Source organism: Mytilus trossulus, chromosome 6 (assembly GCF_036588685.1).
Source record: "Mytilus trossulus isolate FHL-02 chromosome 6, PNRI_Mtr1.1.1.hap1, whole genome shotgun sequence".
In the NCBI taxonomy this organism is placed as follows: Eukaryota; Metazoa; Mollusca; class Bivalvia; order Mytilida; family Mytilidae; genus Mytilus; species Mytilus trossulus.
In genome coordinates, this window is record NC_086378.1 from 89302977 (window position 1) to 89323665 (window position 20689).

Genomic DNA, 20689 nt, shown 5'->3' on the forward strand with positions numbered 1-20689 from the left:
AAAAAACAAAAAACAAATGTAAAACTGTCAAAAATTTGGGTACATCAATCAACATTGTGTTATCATCTTAATCACTATAAAAACAAACAAATATGCAACAAAGAATCACAAAAGGGTAAAGAAGTAAATATGTTAGACAAGAATACAAAAATCAATAGTACAATGATGTATAAATAACGAGTAACGTCATATCTTTCAAAGAACCACAAAATTCCATACAGACAAAGCACATTTGAAAAATTAGACAATTCAAAATGTTACGATAGCACAATAAAACAGTGCCGGTATGTACAAGTACAGGGTCAATTTGAATGGATATAAGCAAAAACAGACTAAACATTTTTGATTGAGTTAAGTCTGCCAATTGATATTTTATCGTATGTTTTTCTATGTTGTGATGTAATGCTATTGTTTCAGAAAAAGGGAGAAGGTTTGGATCCATTAAAACGTTTAATCCCGCTGCAAATGTTTGCACCTGTCCTAAGTCAGGAATCTGATGTACAGTAGTTGTCGTTTGTTTATGTAATATATACGTGTTTCTCGTTTCTCGTTTTGTTTATATAGATTAGACCGTTGGTTTTCCCGTTTGAATGGTTTTACACTAGTAATTTTGGGGCCCTTTATAGCTTGTTGTTCGGTGTGAGCCAAGGCTCCGTGTTGAAGGCCGTACTTTAACCTATAATGGTTTAATTTTTAAATTGTTATTTGGATGGAGAGTTGTCTCATTGGCACTCACACCACATCTTCCTATATCTATAAACAGTAAAAAAAGTATCAATGAGGGGAAAAAATAAGTAAAACACGTTATTTAAGATGATAAACAACGCCAGTACGAATGTCAAGACCCTCTTGTATTATTTGTGAGTTGGACCAAATATTTATCAACAAGGTTGTATGGTTCCTTCCGATATTTATTCTTTTCAGAAAAAAGGACGAGACATTCTTTAACATACTCCTGGTTCATCAACTTTATACTCAGACACTGGTGACGTGTCACAAAGTCTGAGTAGCAGCTTCAAGCTCTTCAATATCGAATAAGTTGGGGAAATTTTATATCCCATTTGCAGATGAAATTGGTATATTGCTATTTAGGTGGAGAACATTGATATTTTCAACATTAAAATCGTTTTGTTTGTTATAGATTCTGGTACTGAGATGACCGCGTATCTCAAATTCGAGGTATAGGTCTTAACATGAGGCAGAAGAATCCTTGTCTGTTGTTACCTCAATTTTAAGTTCTGGGGGACATATGAACGGAATTCAATTAGAAAAGTATAAATTGCAAAATAAAAAGAACATCATCAATAAAGGTGATGTTAAATGATGTGGTTTCTTTGATCTTCTTGTTTTTGACAAGTGTTATAAGGAACTCATACTTACATGAACATCAGAAATTTTTTAATTCAAATTCAGATATACCAATGATGTTCCATCAAACCTTTCCGTTGTTACTTTGAATCTCATATGTCTTAGGAAACTGGAAATTAAGACTACTATCGAAACAAGAGGGTCTGTGTTATGTCTCCATCTTTTCTTCGGTTCTTACATTGATGAACTGCATAAAACTAGAATCTATGACAGATGTGGCGATTTCAATGTTTCAATAGCCAACTTTCCATTCTAGCAGAAGTATACCCTCTGCCCATTCTATGGTGTCTATATATCTCGAATGATTCGTAACAATTATGCATGTTTATACTAAATAGTAGGGATATAATTCTTACACACAAAAATACGTCCAAAAAGTTAATAGAAGAAAAGAACCACTTAAATCAAATTAACAAGGATAATAACATTAACGGTACCAATTTTCTATCTGAAAACAACGTGCAAATTTTAAAATAAAATATGGTTCATGCATTATTCTTGGCGAGTTCCTATTTGAAACATAATTCACCGATTTTTCACTCTTAGCAGTGTGGACAATAAGCGATATGAGAAAATAATATACATGGTCCAAATTATAGAGCCATTTTGGAACATAGCATTTATCAAATAAACTTTGGTCACTTATAAGTGAAGCCGACGATTCAGTCAAGGATGACATCATTCTGGCAATGACATGTAGGGCATATTTGCAGTCACCTGTGACACCAATATCCAAAAAAGGTCAACCAAATATAGTTAGTGTCAGTAAAATGTTCGATGGAATGACCTCAACATTACGATTTGAAACTTTTGGTTCAGTAGTTTTTTTTGTTTTCTTTTTACAGTTACCCTCTATTAATGTTATTTTGACTAGTAGTTACAAATACCCCATATGGAAATGCTATTGAATTGTTATTACAATAAATAGAGGGTTCACAATGGAGAAATTGAAATCTCTTTTGTCAAAGATCAGTTCTAACCCCCATTTAAATTTGCTTGTCAATTTCTAGATGTAAGAAAATATTTGAACAAGAGATAACTGCATCATTGCTATCATCTTTTCTTTTTGTTTTTGTATATTATTAACCTTGACTACTAAGTCAATTTGAGCGTGGCTCGGTTTTCATAAATCCCGCAATTGTGTTATTGTGCTCCTACTGGACATTAAGCAACCAATAATCAATCAATCAATGCAATTTTGTTAAGGCATTTTTTTTTTTGTTCTCTTCCATATTTGCTTATATGTGCTTTGTCGGTAATGTCTCAATATGTCATTTTGTTTTTTTCTTTGTTGCCATAGTTGCTTGGATTTATTGTCATTAAGATTATAGCACTTTTTATACTGCTGTTTCCCAAATTCTTGTCAATATAATGGAATTAATGTGACTGTTATTCAAGTAAAAGGTTGAGCTAGGTTTAAAACCAGGATTAATCCTATACTTTCTACAACAGAAACTGCCTGGTCCGAGTTAAGAATGTGAAAGTTGTTTTACATTTGAATAGTTTGAGCTTTTGATTTTGCCTTTTGATTAGGGAATTTTCATTTTGAATTTTCCTTGCAGTGTCTTATTTTTTATATTTGACTTTTCAATAAACATAACTCGGGTTAAAATGACTCTGGTATAAAAATCAAGACATATAAAAATTTAATTGTTTTTATATAAATTATATGTGCATAAACTAAAACTAAAATCATACAGTTTCAAATATCACAATTATTGAACAGATATTGCATATCATTGTAAAGTGTTTGCTACATGCAAACAAGTAAAGATTCCAGTGTCAATCAACTGACATTTTTGTTCCATAAATAAAAAGAACACAAAGTATAATGAAAGAAAAATATAAAATAAAATTGCACTTAACATGGTAACTACGTGTGTCAAATAGATATATTCTACTCCTTCATCTGCTACAAATGGTAGATCTCATTAAACATGTTAAATAATTGTACCATCTGTCTATAAAGTTGTCAACTGGGGCCTTATCGATTCTTTTAATATCATTAAAGCCAAAATAATTGAAGTTTTTGAAATTCTTTTAATGTTATATAAAGGCAACAGTAGTATACCCCTGTTCAAAACTCATAAATCCATGGACCAAAAAAAAATCGGGGTAACAAACTAAAACTGAGGGAAACACATTAAATATAAGAGGAGAATAACAGTTAATAATTAGCATATGTTGTGGCTCACTTATTATAAGTCACAATTTATAGTACTGTAGATTGTCAAATTGTGAAATTAATATTTGAAAACTTTTTTTCACAAAACAATCACTAGGGTTTGTGTAATAATGTGTAAAGTACTTTAACGCTTTCTTTGATTGTGGAGAATGCATCAACATATTTATCATACTAAGAATCATTATGATTTTTGGACTTTTAAGAGAGTTACACTATTTTATCAGCCAAACTTGATTACAAATCACAATGAAAATTTGGAAATTTATAAATAATCTCATGGACTATCTCTACACAATACAAATTTAGATGATACAATGCCTCCTATTAAGAAGTGAATGGCAAATCCTATGATATCAAGTTCTGTAACAATAAAAAGATAAAGTGTGTGATCTGACAGGAAAACTGAATTATCTAATATTTAATATGCAATGCAAAATAATATACATTAAATGACAGTTTCAGACAGTTGGGTATCAACACTTTTTAAGCTTCCTTATAATTTGTAACATTTCCAACATGTCCAGGTAGTAGTACATATTACAACAATACAATAATAAACAATATCACTTAGAAATACAATAAATTGATTGGCAGGTGAAAACAGTTGAAATGCCCATTATTACAAAGAACTAAATCATGACTTCAAAAATAACAGCTTACACTAAAATTCCTGCCTTATCAAAAACTTGTGTATATGTCTCAGACCATGCAATACTTGGACCATATATGTATATACTGGTTTAATCATCAATGGGCTAAACCATATAAGTATTTCAACCATAAATATATTTTTATTAAACAAATAGAAATTTCACTTGCAGATTCTCAAAGCTCATACTATAACAATTCTAAAAGTAAACTTAGCATCCAGATTTTACCAGATTCTTTATTTTCTTATAAAACCAATTTAATGGTACAAAGAAGGATATTTTTACATATTATAACATACAGATTTTGCGCATGACAAGTTTGCAAAAAAGGAACAACAAAAACGAGAAATTGGTGATCAACCTGGAGAACATACTTCTTTATTGATAATTCTAATTAATTTACACAAATATTTTAATACCCGAATATTTTTTAAATAAATAAAGCACTGAATTTCAAAATATAGCGCAGTTAAAATGGATGTATAAGAGGTTCATTTATCTTACCAAGAAATACTTGTCTAATTTAATTGGCAAAACACTAATTACCAAATGTTAATAATTTTCATAGCAGGTAAATTGTGATTTGAGTTCGGTTGATTGAAAGTCTCTATCTTAATATGATAGAATCTGATGAACAATTAAATTTCTAATATCTAATACAAATATTAGTCAGCCAGACTTTGTGCAAATCATTCATACTGGCAGTTTTATGAAATATATAGTGATAGATAAAATCATGGCAGTAAAATAATCGTGGTCATGAACATTTCAACTATACACAATAACGAGACATGAGTATTCCTTTTGTTGCAGACTAGTGACACAAACATTAACATGTATACTTCGATTTATCTGCCTTGACGCCATTCTTATCTGCTATAACAGACTAGTGACACAAACATTAACATGTATACTTAGATTTATCTGCATTCACGCCATTCTTATCTGCTATAACAGACTAGTGACACAATCATTAACATGTATACTTTGATTTATCTGCCTTGACGCCATTCTTATCTGCTATAACAGACTGGGTCAATGTCAAACCAAATATAAAAGCTCCTATTAAAATGAATGCACAGGCAAATATGGCTAATCCTCTCAATCTTCTCGTCCAGATTCCATCGTCCACTAAATTCTGTACTGCTGACATCATACACATTCCTGTTTAAAGAAAAATATATATTGGTTTTAAAAAGTTCACATTCAAAACGAAATGATAAAAAAAGTTTCAATAAATTTAAGAAGATGTGGTATGAGTGTCAATGAGACAACTCTAAATCCAAGTCACAATTTCAAAGAAAAGTACATCCTTCAACATGGAGCATAATAAAGTTCAATACCCTTGTTTTAAATGAACACCTGTCTTCATGTTGAACTCTAGACCCCTTATTATTTTTGGTTGTTTTATGGTTTTATTGGCTTCCTGCCAAATTGACATGTACCCTATATTTTATTTTATAAAAACTTTCTTACCTGGGAAGATAAATATAAAAACAGCAGCAAATGCCCCTAGTATCTGTATAACTACACCTATATTAGGTATAAACACTGCTAGTAGTAAAGTCAGTATGAACCAAACTATGGTAACTATAATTCGTCTATTCTTCTCAGAGTCTTCTATCTCATGCAGGCTCATTTTCCTGATATCTACCCATAAACTGACTAAGGCAGCCCTGAAAAAAAAGTTTAACGAAAAGTATGTTTAATGATAAATAATGGCAACATTTGTATACTTGTTATGCCCCACCAACCATAATAAAGGGGCATTATGTTTTCTGGTCTGTCTGTCTGTAACCCAAATTCAAGGTCCATTAAACATTGAAATGATAAAGCAAGTGGGACATCCCTGTACTTTGGACACATTCTTGTTATTGATTAAGATATGAAGAAAAACAGTTTGCATACAAGAAATAGGTTCTTACAGCAATGATGATATGTTTTGCTGTTTTCCTGTTGAAATTAACATGAATTGCTCACAATCATGGTACAGTGTACCTGTAAATCCTATTGACTAAAGTGTATAAAACATATATATAAGGATAAATTTGAATCCTGGTATCTATGATGAGTTATTACTCAATAACTATTACCAGTCTTGTAGCCAGGATGTTTTAAGTATTGCAAAAATTAGATAATTAAAATTAGGGCAGGATATATAGGTTTTACTTAATTATAAACTTGCATTTTGAAATAAAATTTGGTAATATTATTAAATGCCAAACTATTTCAGATTTTTATCAATTGTTCAACAGTTTCTATAATAAATACAAATTACAGTATGCACATACCTTCCACAGAAAAGTAGAATTGGGTAGGTGGTATATGTCTTGAATGCAATAAGTATCACAGCAATTATCACACATATATCTGGATCATATGACAGTAAGATGTCTGCTGTTATGTTCTCACCAAACGTCAAGTATCCACATACAGCCGTACCTGTATAAGTTATTATACATAACAACATGGCACAGGATATTGTTTTGGAAAACTCCTTCAGATTTCTATTCTCCATACAGGAATATATAGGTATAATACTAACATGGCACTGGAAATATAAAAAGTTTAATATATTTTATTATTTTATTTTCATGATATAGACACATTTTTGAATCAAGCTCATCCCAAATATTTAAAAAAAAAGTAAAAAAAAAGTAGACAAAATTAGCTACTAATGAAGAAAAAAAATATCATAAGAAACCAGCTCTAGGCTCTCTAGAGCCTGAATCGCTTACTTAAATTGTTCATCAATGATCATTTTTGCTTTTCAATAATATATCAAAGAGTGGCTAAAAAATTCCATTTAAATGTTCTTTGTATCTGTAATATTGTCTTTAAATTGACTCTTATCTGTCCTGGACAGGCTATATTAATTACTAGTGTTCATCTATATCATCTAGACTTTATTTACTCTCTAAAATCAAGACATTTCTAAATATTGATCTTAGAAAATTATTTTATAATGGTTAGAACTCTATATATGTTCACTGTTTTGTCAAAAACAGGCCATATTCATGTAGCAGAAGCATTCTACTGTCCAATATATAACTAAAATGTTACATTTTAACAATTTTGTAAAACTGCTAAATATTGGGGCCAAAAAGGGGTCTTACTGGAATTACTCCTTTGTTCATAATATACCTTAAAATTACCTATTATAGTGGCAGCAATCCAACAATTGGTTTTATTACATCTTAATGATTGTGAAAGTAAAGTGTATAAGGAGTAAAAAAAGAAACTGACGAAGGTCAGTAGCTAAAACATCTTAAATGTCACTACAATAACTTACTTGGTAAGCAAAACATATAGTTGGCACAACTAGAAACACATCAATAAAGTGGTCAGGCCTAAAATGTAAATAATATAAATAAGAAGATGTCGTAAGAGTGCCAATATATTAGCTCCCCATCCAAAGTCATAATATGTTAAAGTAAAAAATTATAAGTCGAAGTACAGCCTTTAACATGCATTACATTAACTAGAGAAACACATCAATAATGTGGCGGTGTCTGGCCTAAAATAATTAACACATTAAAACAACAATGGTTTTTTTTCTTCAACTAAATTATTATTACATGCAGGTGAATTATAAAAAAAAAAGAATGTGTCCATAGTACACAGTTGCCCCACTCACACTATCATTGTCCATGTTCAGTGGATAGTGAAATAGGGGTAAAAACTCTAATTTGTCATTATAAATAGAAAGGTCATATCAGAAGGAAAATGTGTACTAAGTTTCAAGTTGTTTGTAATTCAAATTCATCAAAAACTACCTTGACCAAAAACTTTAACCTGAAGCGGGACAGACTGACAGACGGACCGACAAATAAATGAATGGACGAACAGAGGAACACACCCACAGACCAAAAAACATAATGCCCCTTCTGCTATCATAGATGGGTATAGTTATATACAGGTTAATTACAATACTAGACTTGAACTTTAAAGTGGAACTCAAGATTAGAAAACATGAAATAATATATCTAGCACTTTCTAGTGATAACTAGTCTTCGACCAATATACTAAATAAGTATCTAAGTAGAGAAATGTTATGCTTTGAGAGAAGACAATGTTTTCAAAGCAAGTTATTCCGAAATGCTATAAATATGTGTTTAAATGCAGTTTAGTTTAACAGGGTATTGAGACAGGTCAGGATCTCAATATATGATAGAAGTGCTGAAATTAGAGATGCTTTACTTACTTTGTTTTTATAGGGCCTGGTGGTATCTGGTGATAAAAATATTTGTAAAAAACTAAAATCTCCACATACAATATAGCAACCACTCCAAACATACTGTCAAAAGACAAAATCATAATAAATTATTTATATTTACAATATTACGTGTCAGTTTATTACAAGTAATAAAATTCAAGATACTGTAAAATCAGAAATTATTGCGAGGTTTTCATTGTTGCAAAAAATGCGACAGAGTTGTAAATGCAATAATTTAAACTCGCATTTTGAAATATTTGAATGTTTAAACAGGATTTTGATTAAAATCGTTAAAATTAAAATCGCTTTTAAGTCTAAAATGACAAAATCACAATAATAAATGCAGGCAATAATTTCTGAATTTACAGTAATCAAAATGTTATATTATGAATCTTACATTCCAGGTATTGTTATAGATACGTGAAGTTTCCATATATATCTTGAGCACCATATTCCTTACCAAAGCCTTCATAAAAATAATGGTTTTCAGATATTTTTCATATCTATGACAAACTGTGCATCTTGTTAACACTAAAATCTACCAAACACCATCTAGTGCATAAAAATGCCAATAATCACTTTGGATGATAATTTATGTATGTTTTATTAAGAACATTGAAGAGTGTGTATATTTCCTTGGTATAGAAGGCTATGATCAAAGCAATTTTCATTCTGAGTCATTTCAAAAGATACCACTGAAATCAGTCATTTGTATACTAACGTTCTTGCTTGAAAAATGTTATTGTTTCAATGCAAATATTCCCACTTTGAAACAAATGTCATCACTTTTAAGACTGTTCTCTTTCTGAGTTTTCTTGTACATTTAAATTGTATATTAAATGATCTTTAAGCATGTCAAAATGTTTCAACCTTGGGGTACTAGACATGCTAAAGAATTTAGTTCTTTAGAAGTTAATTTACAGTTTGGTTTTATGTCACCTGACATCATGTACAAATAATGGACATGGGGTATCATTCTGTTTACAATTGACATTAGTGTACTAACTAAATTATATTTTAAATGTCTAAATGATATTTCAGAAGCAATGCTAATAAATAATGTTACATTTATTTTGAACGTGTTCTGTATGTGCTTTGAAAATGTGCTTTTTGTATAGTGTTCTGTGGTAAAAATATGTGCCCATTCAGTGCTGATTCCCTTCTAATTGGTATATTGAGGACCCATAGGTGGCCTTCAGCTGTTATCTGCTCTTTGGGTGGGTTGTTATTCCCTATTGCCATTCTCAATTTTAAACTATACAAAACAATGAGTCCCTATAATACTATATAAATAACACATAGCTGAGACGGTGATAGAGCAGATTGGTACCCTGAGAAAATATTGCCAATCCCAATCTACTGAATTATACTCAATTATACTGAATGTCCTATCATTATTGGCTTTTACAGATTACTTTTATCAAAAAGTATTTTCTATGACGTCACGTTCATAACAATGTTACAGGCATTAGAAAAAACCCAACAAAAGTCAAGCAAGATGTTTTATTTTATTTATTTTTACAGTCGATAATAAAATCTGAGCCAAAAAATAGAACTGAAGCATTGTATTTAATTCCTTGATGTTAATTCAATTCATTGTTTTTTTGAATTATTGATTTCTGATTGGTCTAGACGAGCGGTAACATTGTGTCGCTCACCTTGGTCTATGTGCATATTAAACAAACGACACAAATGGATTCATGACAAAATTGTATTTTGGTGATGGTGATGTGTTTGAAGTTCTTACTTTACTGAACGATTTTGCTTCTTACAATTATATCTATCATGAACTTTGCCCATTAGTAACAGAGAACTATATTTGGTAAAAATTTACATAAATTTACCAAATTAATGAAAATTGTTAAAAATTGACTATAAAGGGCAATAACTCCTTAAGGGGTCAATTGACCATTTAGGTCATGTTGACTTATTTGTAGATCTTACTTTGCTGAACATTATTGCTGTTTACAGTTTATCGCTATCTATAATAGTATTCAAGATAACCAAAAACGGCAAAATTTCTTTAAAAATTACCAATTGGAGGGCAGCAACCCAACAACCAGTTGTCCAATTCATCTGAAAAATTCAGGGCAGATAGATATTGACTTGATTAACAATTTAACTTCTTGTCAGATTTGCTCTAAATGCTTTGGTTTCATAGTTATAAGCAAAAAACTGCATTTTACCCCTATGTTCTATTTTTAGCCTTGGCGGCCATCTTGGTTGAATGGCCAGGTCATCAGACACATTTTTCAAACTAGATACCCCAAAGATGATTGTGGCCTAGTAGTTTCAGTGGAGATTTTGTAAAAGATTACTTAGATTTATGAAAAATGGTTAAAGATTGACTATAAAGGGCAATAACTCCTAAAGGGGTCAACTGACCATTTTGGTCATGTTGACTTATTTGTAGATCTTACTTTGCTGAACATTATTGCTGTTTACAATTTATCTCTATCTATAATAATATTCAAGATAATAACCAAAAACAGCAAAATTTCCTCAAAATTACCAATTCAGGGGCAGCAACCCAACAACCGATTGACCGATTCATCTGAAAATTTCAGGGCAGATAGTTCTTGACCTGATAAACATTTTTATCCCATGTCAGATTTCCTCAAAATGCTTTGGTTTTTGAGTTATAAGCCAAAAACTGCATTTTACCCCTATGTTCTATTTTTAGCGGTGGCGGCCATCTTGGTTGGTTGACCAGGTCACGCCACACATTTTTTAAACTAGATACCCCAAAGATGATTGTGGCCAAGTTTGGATTAATTTGGCCAAGTAGTTTCAGAGGAGAAGATTTTTGTAAAAGACTACTTTAATTTACGAAAAATGGTTAAAAATTGACTATAAAGGGCAATAACTCCTAAACGGGTCAACTGACCATTTTGGTCATGTTGACTTATTTGTAGATCTTACTTTGCTGAACATTATTGCTGTTTACAGTTTATCTCTATCTATAATAATATTCAAGATAATAACCAAAAACAGCAAAATTTCCTCAAAATTACCAATTCAGGGGCAGCAACCCAACAACCGATTGACCGATTCATCTGAAAATTTTAGGGCAGATAGATCTTGACCTGATAAACATTTTTATCCCATGTCAGATTTCCTCAAAATGCTTTGGTTTTTGAGTTATAAGCCAAAAACTGCATTTTACCCCTTTGTTCTAATTTTAGCCGTGGCGGCCATCTTGGTTGGTTGACCAGGTCACACCATACATTTTTTAAACTAGATACCCCAAAGATGATTGTGGCCAAGTTTGGATTAATTTGGCCATGTAGTTTCAGAGGAGAAGATTTTTGTAAAAGATTACTTTAATTAACGAAAAATGGTTAAAAATTGACTATAAAGGGCAATAACTCCTAAACGGGTCAACTGACCATTTTGGTCATGTTGACTTATTTGTAGATCTTACTTTGCTGAACATTATTGCTGTTTACAGTTTATCTCTAACTATAAAAATATTCAAGATAATAACCAAAAACAGCAAAATTTCTTCAAAATTACCAATTCAGGGGCAGCAACCCAACAACCGATTGACCGATTCATCTGAAAATTTCAGGGCAGATAGATCTTGACCTAATGAACATTTTTACCCAATGTCAGATTGCTCTAAATGCTTTGGTTTTTGAGTTATAAGCCAAAAACTCCATTTTACCCCTATGTTCTATTTTTAGCTGTGGCGGCCATCTTGGTTGGTTGACCGGGTCACGCCACACATTTTTTAAACTAGATACCCCAATGATGATTGTGGCCAAGTTTGGTTTGATTTGGCCCAGTAGTTTCAGAGGAGAAGATTTTTGTAAAAGTTAACGACGACGGACGACGATGGACGACGATGGACGACGACGGACGACGGACGCCAAGTGATGAGAAAAGCTCACTTGGCCCTTCGGGCCAGGTGAGCTAAAAAAATTGTCACCCGCTCAGCCATGTGATAGAGTAAATTGACACCCTCGTCTTAGCCAATCAAAATATGGCATTTTAAAGTGAAGTATAATAAAATAAATATATCTATACCTTGGATATTTAAGAAAATCTATCCTTTTAGGGAAGCATATAGGTAGAATAAATAAGAACGATGTAACACATATTGTACTGATTCTGTCCAAATACCAGGGATGCTCTTTACAGTAAAAATCTCTGGCAATAAACAGTAAGACTGAAATATACAAATAAAATATCTGGTATTGTTGTATTTTGCTCTTATGATTGTAAGATAATGTTAAGATGTTTATCACTGCCAAATTAAAATTTATTTCTACAGCATGATATTTTTATTTACGAATTTGAATGCTTCCTTTTGTAATAGTATCAGAGTGTAAAAATGTTGACCGAAGCACATTTTCTATGAAGTATTGAAGTACATCATTTTAAAAATGTGCAAAAGATCAACACTTTCACACCTTATAATATTATAAACAAGAATGTGTCCAAAGTACACAGTTGCCCCATCGACACTATCATGTTTTATGTTCAGTGGACCGTGAGAATGGGATAAAATCTCTAATTTGGCATAAAAATTAAAAAGATCATATCATAGGGAACATGTTTACTAAGTTTCAAGTTGATTGGACTGCAACTTCACCAAAAACTACCTCGACCATTCATTATGATTCATTTTTATCAAATCCACTATGGCTAAATAATAATATTAAGATTGGTCATAAATCAGTATTTTATCAAGATTGGTTCAAAAGTGGTATTAGATTTGTAAATGATATAGTTGACCAAAATGGATTGTATATTTCATTTGATCAATTTAAGCAAATATATAACATTAACACAGATTTTCTTAAATTTAGCAGTGTTATTTCGGCAGTGAAAGAGGCATCCAAATCTTTCCCTAAAGGATCTTACAAATTAGCTTGTCCTTTTATACCATCATGTCTACAAATATTTTTAAAACATTGTAAAGGATCAAAAGATATGTATTCTGTACTGACAAGAAATAATGTTATTCCTACTGGACAGCTTAAGTGGGTTAAAATTTTAGGTGAACAGAACTTGAACTGGAAAAAGATTTTCAGACTGCCTTTTGCTGTTACTAAAAATAGTAAATTACAGTGGCTGCAATATAGGATTAACCATTGCATTATTGCCACAAATCAGTATTTAGTTAAAATAAAATTGACTGATGATCCTTTGTGTACATTTTGTAAATCAGATAATGAGTCTATAGAACACCTATTTTGGAATTGCAATACTGTACAAGATTTTCTACAGGATGTTGATAACTGGTTCCTTTCCGGTGGAATAAGTCTCCCAATGAATAAATTAAACTTTCTTTTTGGAGACTTATCCAAGATATTTCCCAACAACCCATATAACATGATTTTTCTTTATATTAAACAATATATGTATAATTCTAGATGCTTTAAAAACAATCTCTCATTGCAAGCAATTATAATGAAACTGAAAGACATGTATAAATTAGAGAGTATGATAGCTGTAAAAAATAAAAAGATAACTGAATTTGACAATGTATGGAATGTTTTTGAAAACTATTATTGTATACCGGCTAATGTCTTTTTTGTTGTTGTTACAATTACTTATGACAACTTAATTATAATCTTTTTTAAAGAAAATATTATTGCCATGTTATGTACTTGATCGTGTTGATGGCTGTTACGAAAGAAATATGTCTCGTAAATTTTCAATTTTTTTTTTCAGCATAATTATGTGATATTAAAAATAAAGATAGGGATGTAACTGGATAATCCCTTTGAGTTTTGTTTTTATTTTTTGTTTTTTTGTTTTCCTTCTTTATTTATTTTCTATTTCATTTTACTTTTTTTTATTCTTTTTTACTTTTTTATCTTTTCAATAGAAAATGTAAAATATTTCCAATTAAGATTTATTTATAAAAATGACATTGTATTTATCTTATATGTATTATATTGTATGTATATCATGTATATGTTGTAATTGTTGGAAATAAAAAATTCAAAAGTTAAAAAAAAAAAAAAACTACCTCGACCAAGAACTTTAACCTGAAGCAGGACAGACAGATGGACAAAAGGACAGACACACAGACCAGAAAATATAATGCCCATAAATAGGCCATAAAAGAAGTATTCAATTCTTATATATATGTTTTCATGCTACAACCGTCATTACCATGAAATTAATAGTTATATGAAAATATCTTATTCACATTTCTTTGCATTTTTGTGATGTTTTTCTGAGAAGCATGTTCTGTCATAAATGTTGTATTAGATTGGGAAAGTAAAATAAAATCGAATTCTTGAATGCCTTTCAAATATTGTCAGCAAATCAAAAGTATAGATTCTTACAAAAAAAACATACATGAAAAGTCATTATTACAAATTGTCTGTATACATTTACTCTTTCTGCATGTTCTGTCTGTCATTATTTTTACATACAAACTTTTTTTAATTTCTGGACTAAACACATAATGCATGCCATTAATAATGCTGATACTGCATAAAATTGAATGCCTCCAATATTTTAAAAGCAACAAAACAATATCTTACATAATTTTCAATTTTTTTCTTTTTACTTACATTCTTCCCACTGGTCTCCTATTATAATTAGGAATGTAATACAAGTTCCAAAACAGTAAGTCATTACCACGAAGGCACACAGTCTCTGGGCATTCCTACCACACACAGACAGGACCACATCCTGGTAGGTATCTGTACTCTTAATGTCAGAACAATATGCCAGGATCAGTATAGCAAATACAACGAACACCAAAAATATCTAAAATAAAATCATTGGCATCCTAAAATACTGTAATACATGAACCACAAACACCACACCAAAGTTCTCTGAAATAAATCACTAGCTAGCTATAAAACCAGGTTCAATCCACCATTTTCTACATTGTACATAAGAATATGCCTTTACCAAGTCAGAAATTTGACAGTCATTATCCATTTATTTGATGTGTTTGAGCTTTTGATATTGCCATTTGATTAGTGACTTTCCTTTTTTGGAATTTTCAGTTCAGTATTTTTTTTATTTTACTTTCCCTCACATTCTTCTACTTTTACTTCTACAACTAAGTGACCATCGTCATGGTTGACTATCCTGTTACTATAAAATGCAGATCAAGTGTTAGAATACACTATTTAGATTTGTTTTGATGAGTTGGCCTTTTACATCTGATGCAGAATACTTACTGCCTGTATAACTACTGCTATCATGACTCCTCCAGCTTGTCTGTAGGAGTCAGGGAAATTTAAAAGTCCAGCTCCTAATGCTGCATTCACTACCAAAAATACTGAGGCATACCATGATGATCCTAAAATTAACAATGTATGAAACATTAGACAGATAACATAATCATGATAATGATTCTGGCAAAAAATTAAAAGGCAAAACAAGATTATCCCACAATTGTAAAACCCTGTTTAAACTGACAAAAAAGATCGATCTTTGGTCCAATGTAAAGAGATTATTTTGATCTTCAATCAGACTTAAAAAGTCTACATCTAGTGGTGGTCTTAAAAAGATCTTATTTGAATCAATTTTTTTTTGGTGTAAACGCTTAAATTGATCGGGATCGATCCTTTATTCACGTGAATGTTATATTTAGATATGAAAATAAAGGTCAGATCAGTTCTTTTTATGTTGCAGTGTAAATGCACTGGATTAAATAAGATCAATCTTGATCGATCTTGCTTGTGCAATGTAAACACAAACTGGTCTTTTCAAGATCGATTCAATTTCATTGCCAGTGTAAACGGTGTCTAAGTTAACTGGTGATATCATTTAAATATGTAATCTAACAAGTAATTAATGGAAACTGATCAGTAGAGTTCAACTGATAATCATTGATAATCCAACATGTCCAATAAGAAAAGACAAAATTAGGAAGCTTCAAGGCGGACATTAAGAAGTGGTCAATTAAACAAATCTAATAGACTGTTTTCATATTACCGCCTTTTGACTCCAGTTTGTGTTATTTTTCTACAGGTTACCTACAACATTCTGTCAATTAAGAGCACTTGTAATAAGAAATTTTCTGATGAGTTTGTGGTATACATGTATATAGAAAATATGAAGCAGTATATTTTCCCCAAGAATTGTACAGAATAAATGCTTGATGTCACTACTTTACGTTTCTCTAACTTGGTATTCGGTAACGCGTTGAAAAAATATAAAATTCTGAGTCAAAAGCTGATAATTTAAAAGAATATATGTTTCTTAAAAAAAAATTAAGAAAAATCCAAAATTTACCATGTTTACCAAATTATCCAGCATGATCAGTCATGTCAGTATAGTAATAATAATAATAATAATAATGAAAATTTATAGAGCGCCCTATATAAAAAATAAAAATTACTCTAAGGCGCTGTACATTAAGCATAATAATAAAAACAAATCAAAGACAAAAACATAAAACATATACTGTGTTAGATTCAAGTACTAACATAAAAAATAAAATAAAAATGCCTACCATAATATAAAAGGTCCATTCAAAAGAAACATTGTAAAACAACAAATTAAAAAATAAATAGCAATCTAGGTTAAAAACATGCAAAACAAGCAAAAATCACAAATAAGATGCATTAAAAGTTTATACAAAACTACATAAACTAGTAAAAACCCGTAAAAGAGAAAGGAAAAAGTCTGATTAAAAAGCAATGCGATAAAAGTGAGTTTTTAGCTTGGATTTAAAACACCCCAAGGACTTGCATTGTCTTAAACTGTTCGGGAGATTATTCCAAAGAGATGCCGCTGCCCAATCGAATTGTCTTTCACCGTACGTCTTTGTCCGCACTTTTGGAACGGTAAGTAGTTTAGTTGTGCTTGAACGCAGAGATCGGTTTGGTACGTGCAAATTGACTAGTTCCCGAATGTACGCAGGACCAATGCCATTCAAAGCGCAGTGCACATAAGTTAGTATTTTGAATTGTGGTCTGTATTGGACGGGTAACCAATGTAAATCGGCAAGTATCGGCGTAATATGTTCATGTTTTCTTGTCCTGGTGATAAGACGAGCTGCTGTATTTTGTACCTTTTGTAATCTGTTCATCGTAGTTTTGTTAATACCGTTCAGCAGAATGTTCCCATAATCAAGTCTGGATGTAACTAGACTGTTCACTAGCGTCTTGCAAGCAGATGTTGTTATATAGCTGCGAATACGCCCAATGTTACTGATGTGAAAATGACAAGATTTTACTATGGCAGAAATTTGCCGTTCCATCGTAAGGTGTTGATCAAAGTATACACCTAGGTTTTTCACGCAGGATACACTATTTATCACTGTATTGCCGACTTTGAGTTGGAGATTTGGTACACTTGCCTTCAGATGCTTCGGTGTGAAAATGATAAGTTCGGTTTTATCTTGATTAAGTTTGAGCATATTTGTTGACATCCATGAACTAATGTCGGAAAGGCACAATTCAAGTTTAGAAAAATAATTCTCCCAGTTGTCTATCGGCTTGATAACCATGTACACTTGTGTATCGTCCGCATAGCAGTGATATGTCATGTCATGACGACGGCATATTTCACCAATTGGCTTCGAGAAAAGACAGTACAATTTCGGGCCCAGCACGGAACCTTGTGGAACACCGAATGTAAGATGACATTTCTTTGATGTAGTTGTTCCAATTACAACACGCTGATGTCTATCTGTCAGATACGACTTAATCCATTCGAGAGCGCAACCAGTTATACCATACGCAAACGACAGACGTTCCAGGAGAATTCTGTGATCTATGACATCGAATGCAGCGGAAAGGTCCAGAAGCACTAATACCACTGATGAATGTTTGTCTAAAGCTGCATTTATATCATGATGTACTCTAGCTAATGCTGTTTCAGTTGAATGGCGTGGTCTGTATGCTGACTGGAGTGGATCACACAATGAGTTAGAGTCCAAATGAACATCAAGTCTATTATCAACTACCTTTTCTAGAGTTTTTGAAATAAAAGGTAAATTTGACACCGGTCTGTAGTTTTTGTAAATTTCAGAATCAAGTCCCGGTTTTTTCAGAAGGGGTCTCACAATAGCCTGTTTGAAACCTGACGGCACGATTTTCTCGTCGAATGATGCATTCACGATATCTGAAATTAGTGGCACGACAACTTCGGAACACTGTTTCAAGAGGTTCGACGGAATCGGATCAAGCTCGCAGGACTTGTTAGGTGCCTTTTGTATGATAGTTCGAATCTCATCATTGGTTGTGTGTTTAAATGACAACAAAGGTGTACCAGTGAATTCAACATCAGCCTGTAAAAATGCAATGTTGTCACCCTTCACTACGTTTTGGTCTCTTAGTCCATCTCTTATTGTGACGACCTTGTGTGTATATTTGAAACAAGAAAGCAACAGAAATAAATAAAACTTTCTTAAATTAAATTACACCTACCTATAAGATATTTTCCTTTTTATAATTTATTTAGATTGGTCCACTTCATCTTGGTAATATTGAATTGATAAAAAGAGTTTAATTCTGACACTGTTACTGTAATTTTTTTTCATGACAACAGCCCACAAATGGGTAAAAATTGATGAAAAATGGAAAAATCATCAACTGCATTGGCTGCAGTATAAAGGGAAGTGCACCGCTATGGTCTTTTCTCAATGACTTTTAGCAAGGACGTATAACTAACATAATTTACGTCCTTGCTTTTAGGTTAAGAAAAAAAAGTTAAATTGTAGAAATGTTTGGCTCCTCCTTGTCCTCAGAGGTGTACATATTTTTAAAATAGTTTACTTAAAAGATTTTTCATTATTAGCACTTTAGAAGTATAAATCAATTGTGGGGTTGTTATTCATTTTGGGAACTATTCGTCCTGAACATTCATGAAATATTTGCAACTGGACAATTTATAACATACTTTGGTCAGCTGTCCCAAGCCTGTCGATTTATAATTAATGTGGGAAGTTATATAATATTTTCATAGTATAATGGTAATTTTATAAACGTAGACGTGCCTCTGCCTGTTCTATTTCCTGAGTCTTGTACTCTATCCAGCAACGAATTCAACTCCCCTTCATCTATGATACTTGCATTCACTGAATAGTGTCTGTTTTGAACTGAAGTCATTTTGATTAAAACAATGTTATTTTTCTGTATTCCGAATTGTGATGATTAAGTCATGCTGTTAAGGATCTCGCCCTCTAGAACTATATTGTATACATTTTCAAACGATCAGGAGGCAGACATTTTGAACTATCACGTGATAATGACAAGAGGCGTACAGAGAAAGTAAATGATAACAGCATTCTTGTCACTAATAATCCAGTTTTCATAGCAACGCACTACGTTTGCTCGTATATATTCGTTGACAACCTTTGGAATAAACACTGTGTACATTTCACCCTGATTACAAGTTACGTAAAATAATGTCCACTTGTTATATATTTGGGACAAATTTAGTGACCACATTCACGTATTTATTTATTTTTATATAACATGTATAAAGTAAAGTAAAGTAAAGAAAAGTAATCTTTATTTAAAGTCGGGTTGCATATATACATAATAACAAAGAACATGAGCTCTTAAGAGCTCTTTAACCGACTGATATTTAAAACAAACAAAACATACATGTAATAACATCAGTTACACAAACAAACCAAACATACAGACAGACAGCACATATAATATCTATCAATGCATAGATAGCACATGCAGAATAAAAGCTTAGCAAGATATATTAAAACAAATGTCTAATATCAGCACATATATAGTAGCACATAGTATTTATATCAGAGTAGCACTGACATGCAAAATTTAAGTACTATGAGCCATGACAAACAAAAGACTGCATGCAGCTATATATAGCGAAGGTAATGCATAAGCAGAAGAATAAATGGCTAAACAAAAAATAAAATAACTGCAAAAGGATCATAATAAAAACACAAAACAAACAGCAGCTTAGAGATCAAGTTGTGGGGCAGCAAATAAGTACATTATTTACAAGAACTGCATGTACATTTCTCTGAAAGACACCAGGTGGAGTTAACATTTTTGAACTGGCCAAACGTTGATAGTTCCAGAGTTTTTGCTGCCTCATAACTGAAGCTTTTCTTACCATACCTTGTTGTTTTGGCCGTGGTATATCTGCTATGCCTTTGTTCCTGAAGTTATATGAATTTTCTTTAATATTTATCAAATTATGTAGGAATTCTGGACTAGATTTATTAATTATTTTATATGTATCTATAATGCCATGGTTCTCAATCTTCTAATTGTTAGTGCTGGTAGCTTAGAATGTTCAAGAAGTGTATCATAGGAATGTGTGTAGTCGTCGTAAATAAATCTGAGTGCTCTTTCT

General features: G+C 31.7%; 1 protein-coding gene across 1 annotated transcript; it reads right to left on the bottom strand.

Moving 5' to 3' along the window:
• Positions 1–3009: 3009 nt before the first annotated feature.
• Positions 3010–19652, bottom strand: LOC134722187 (sodium-coupled neutral amino acid transporter 7-like). The gene is made up of 9 exons (XM_063585770.1): positions 19347–19652; positions 15577–15698; positions 14956–15154; positions 12449–12590; positions 8408–8500; positions 7496–7553; positions 6495–6754; positions 5680–5879; positions 3010–5367 (listed from the first exon to the last, which is right to left on the bottom strand). The coding sequence occupies exons 1-9, from the start codon at positions 19456–19458 to the stop codon at positions 5177–5179; spliced, it is 1377 nt and encodes a 458-aa protein (XP_063441840.1). The 5' UTR covers positions 19459–19652; the 3' UTR covers positions 3010–5176.
• Positions 19653–20689: the final 1037 nt, after the last annotated feature.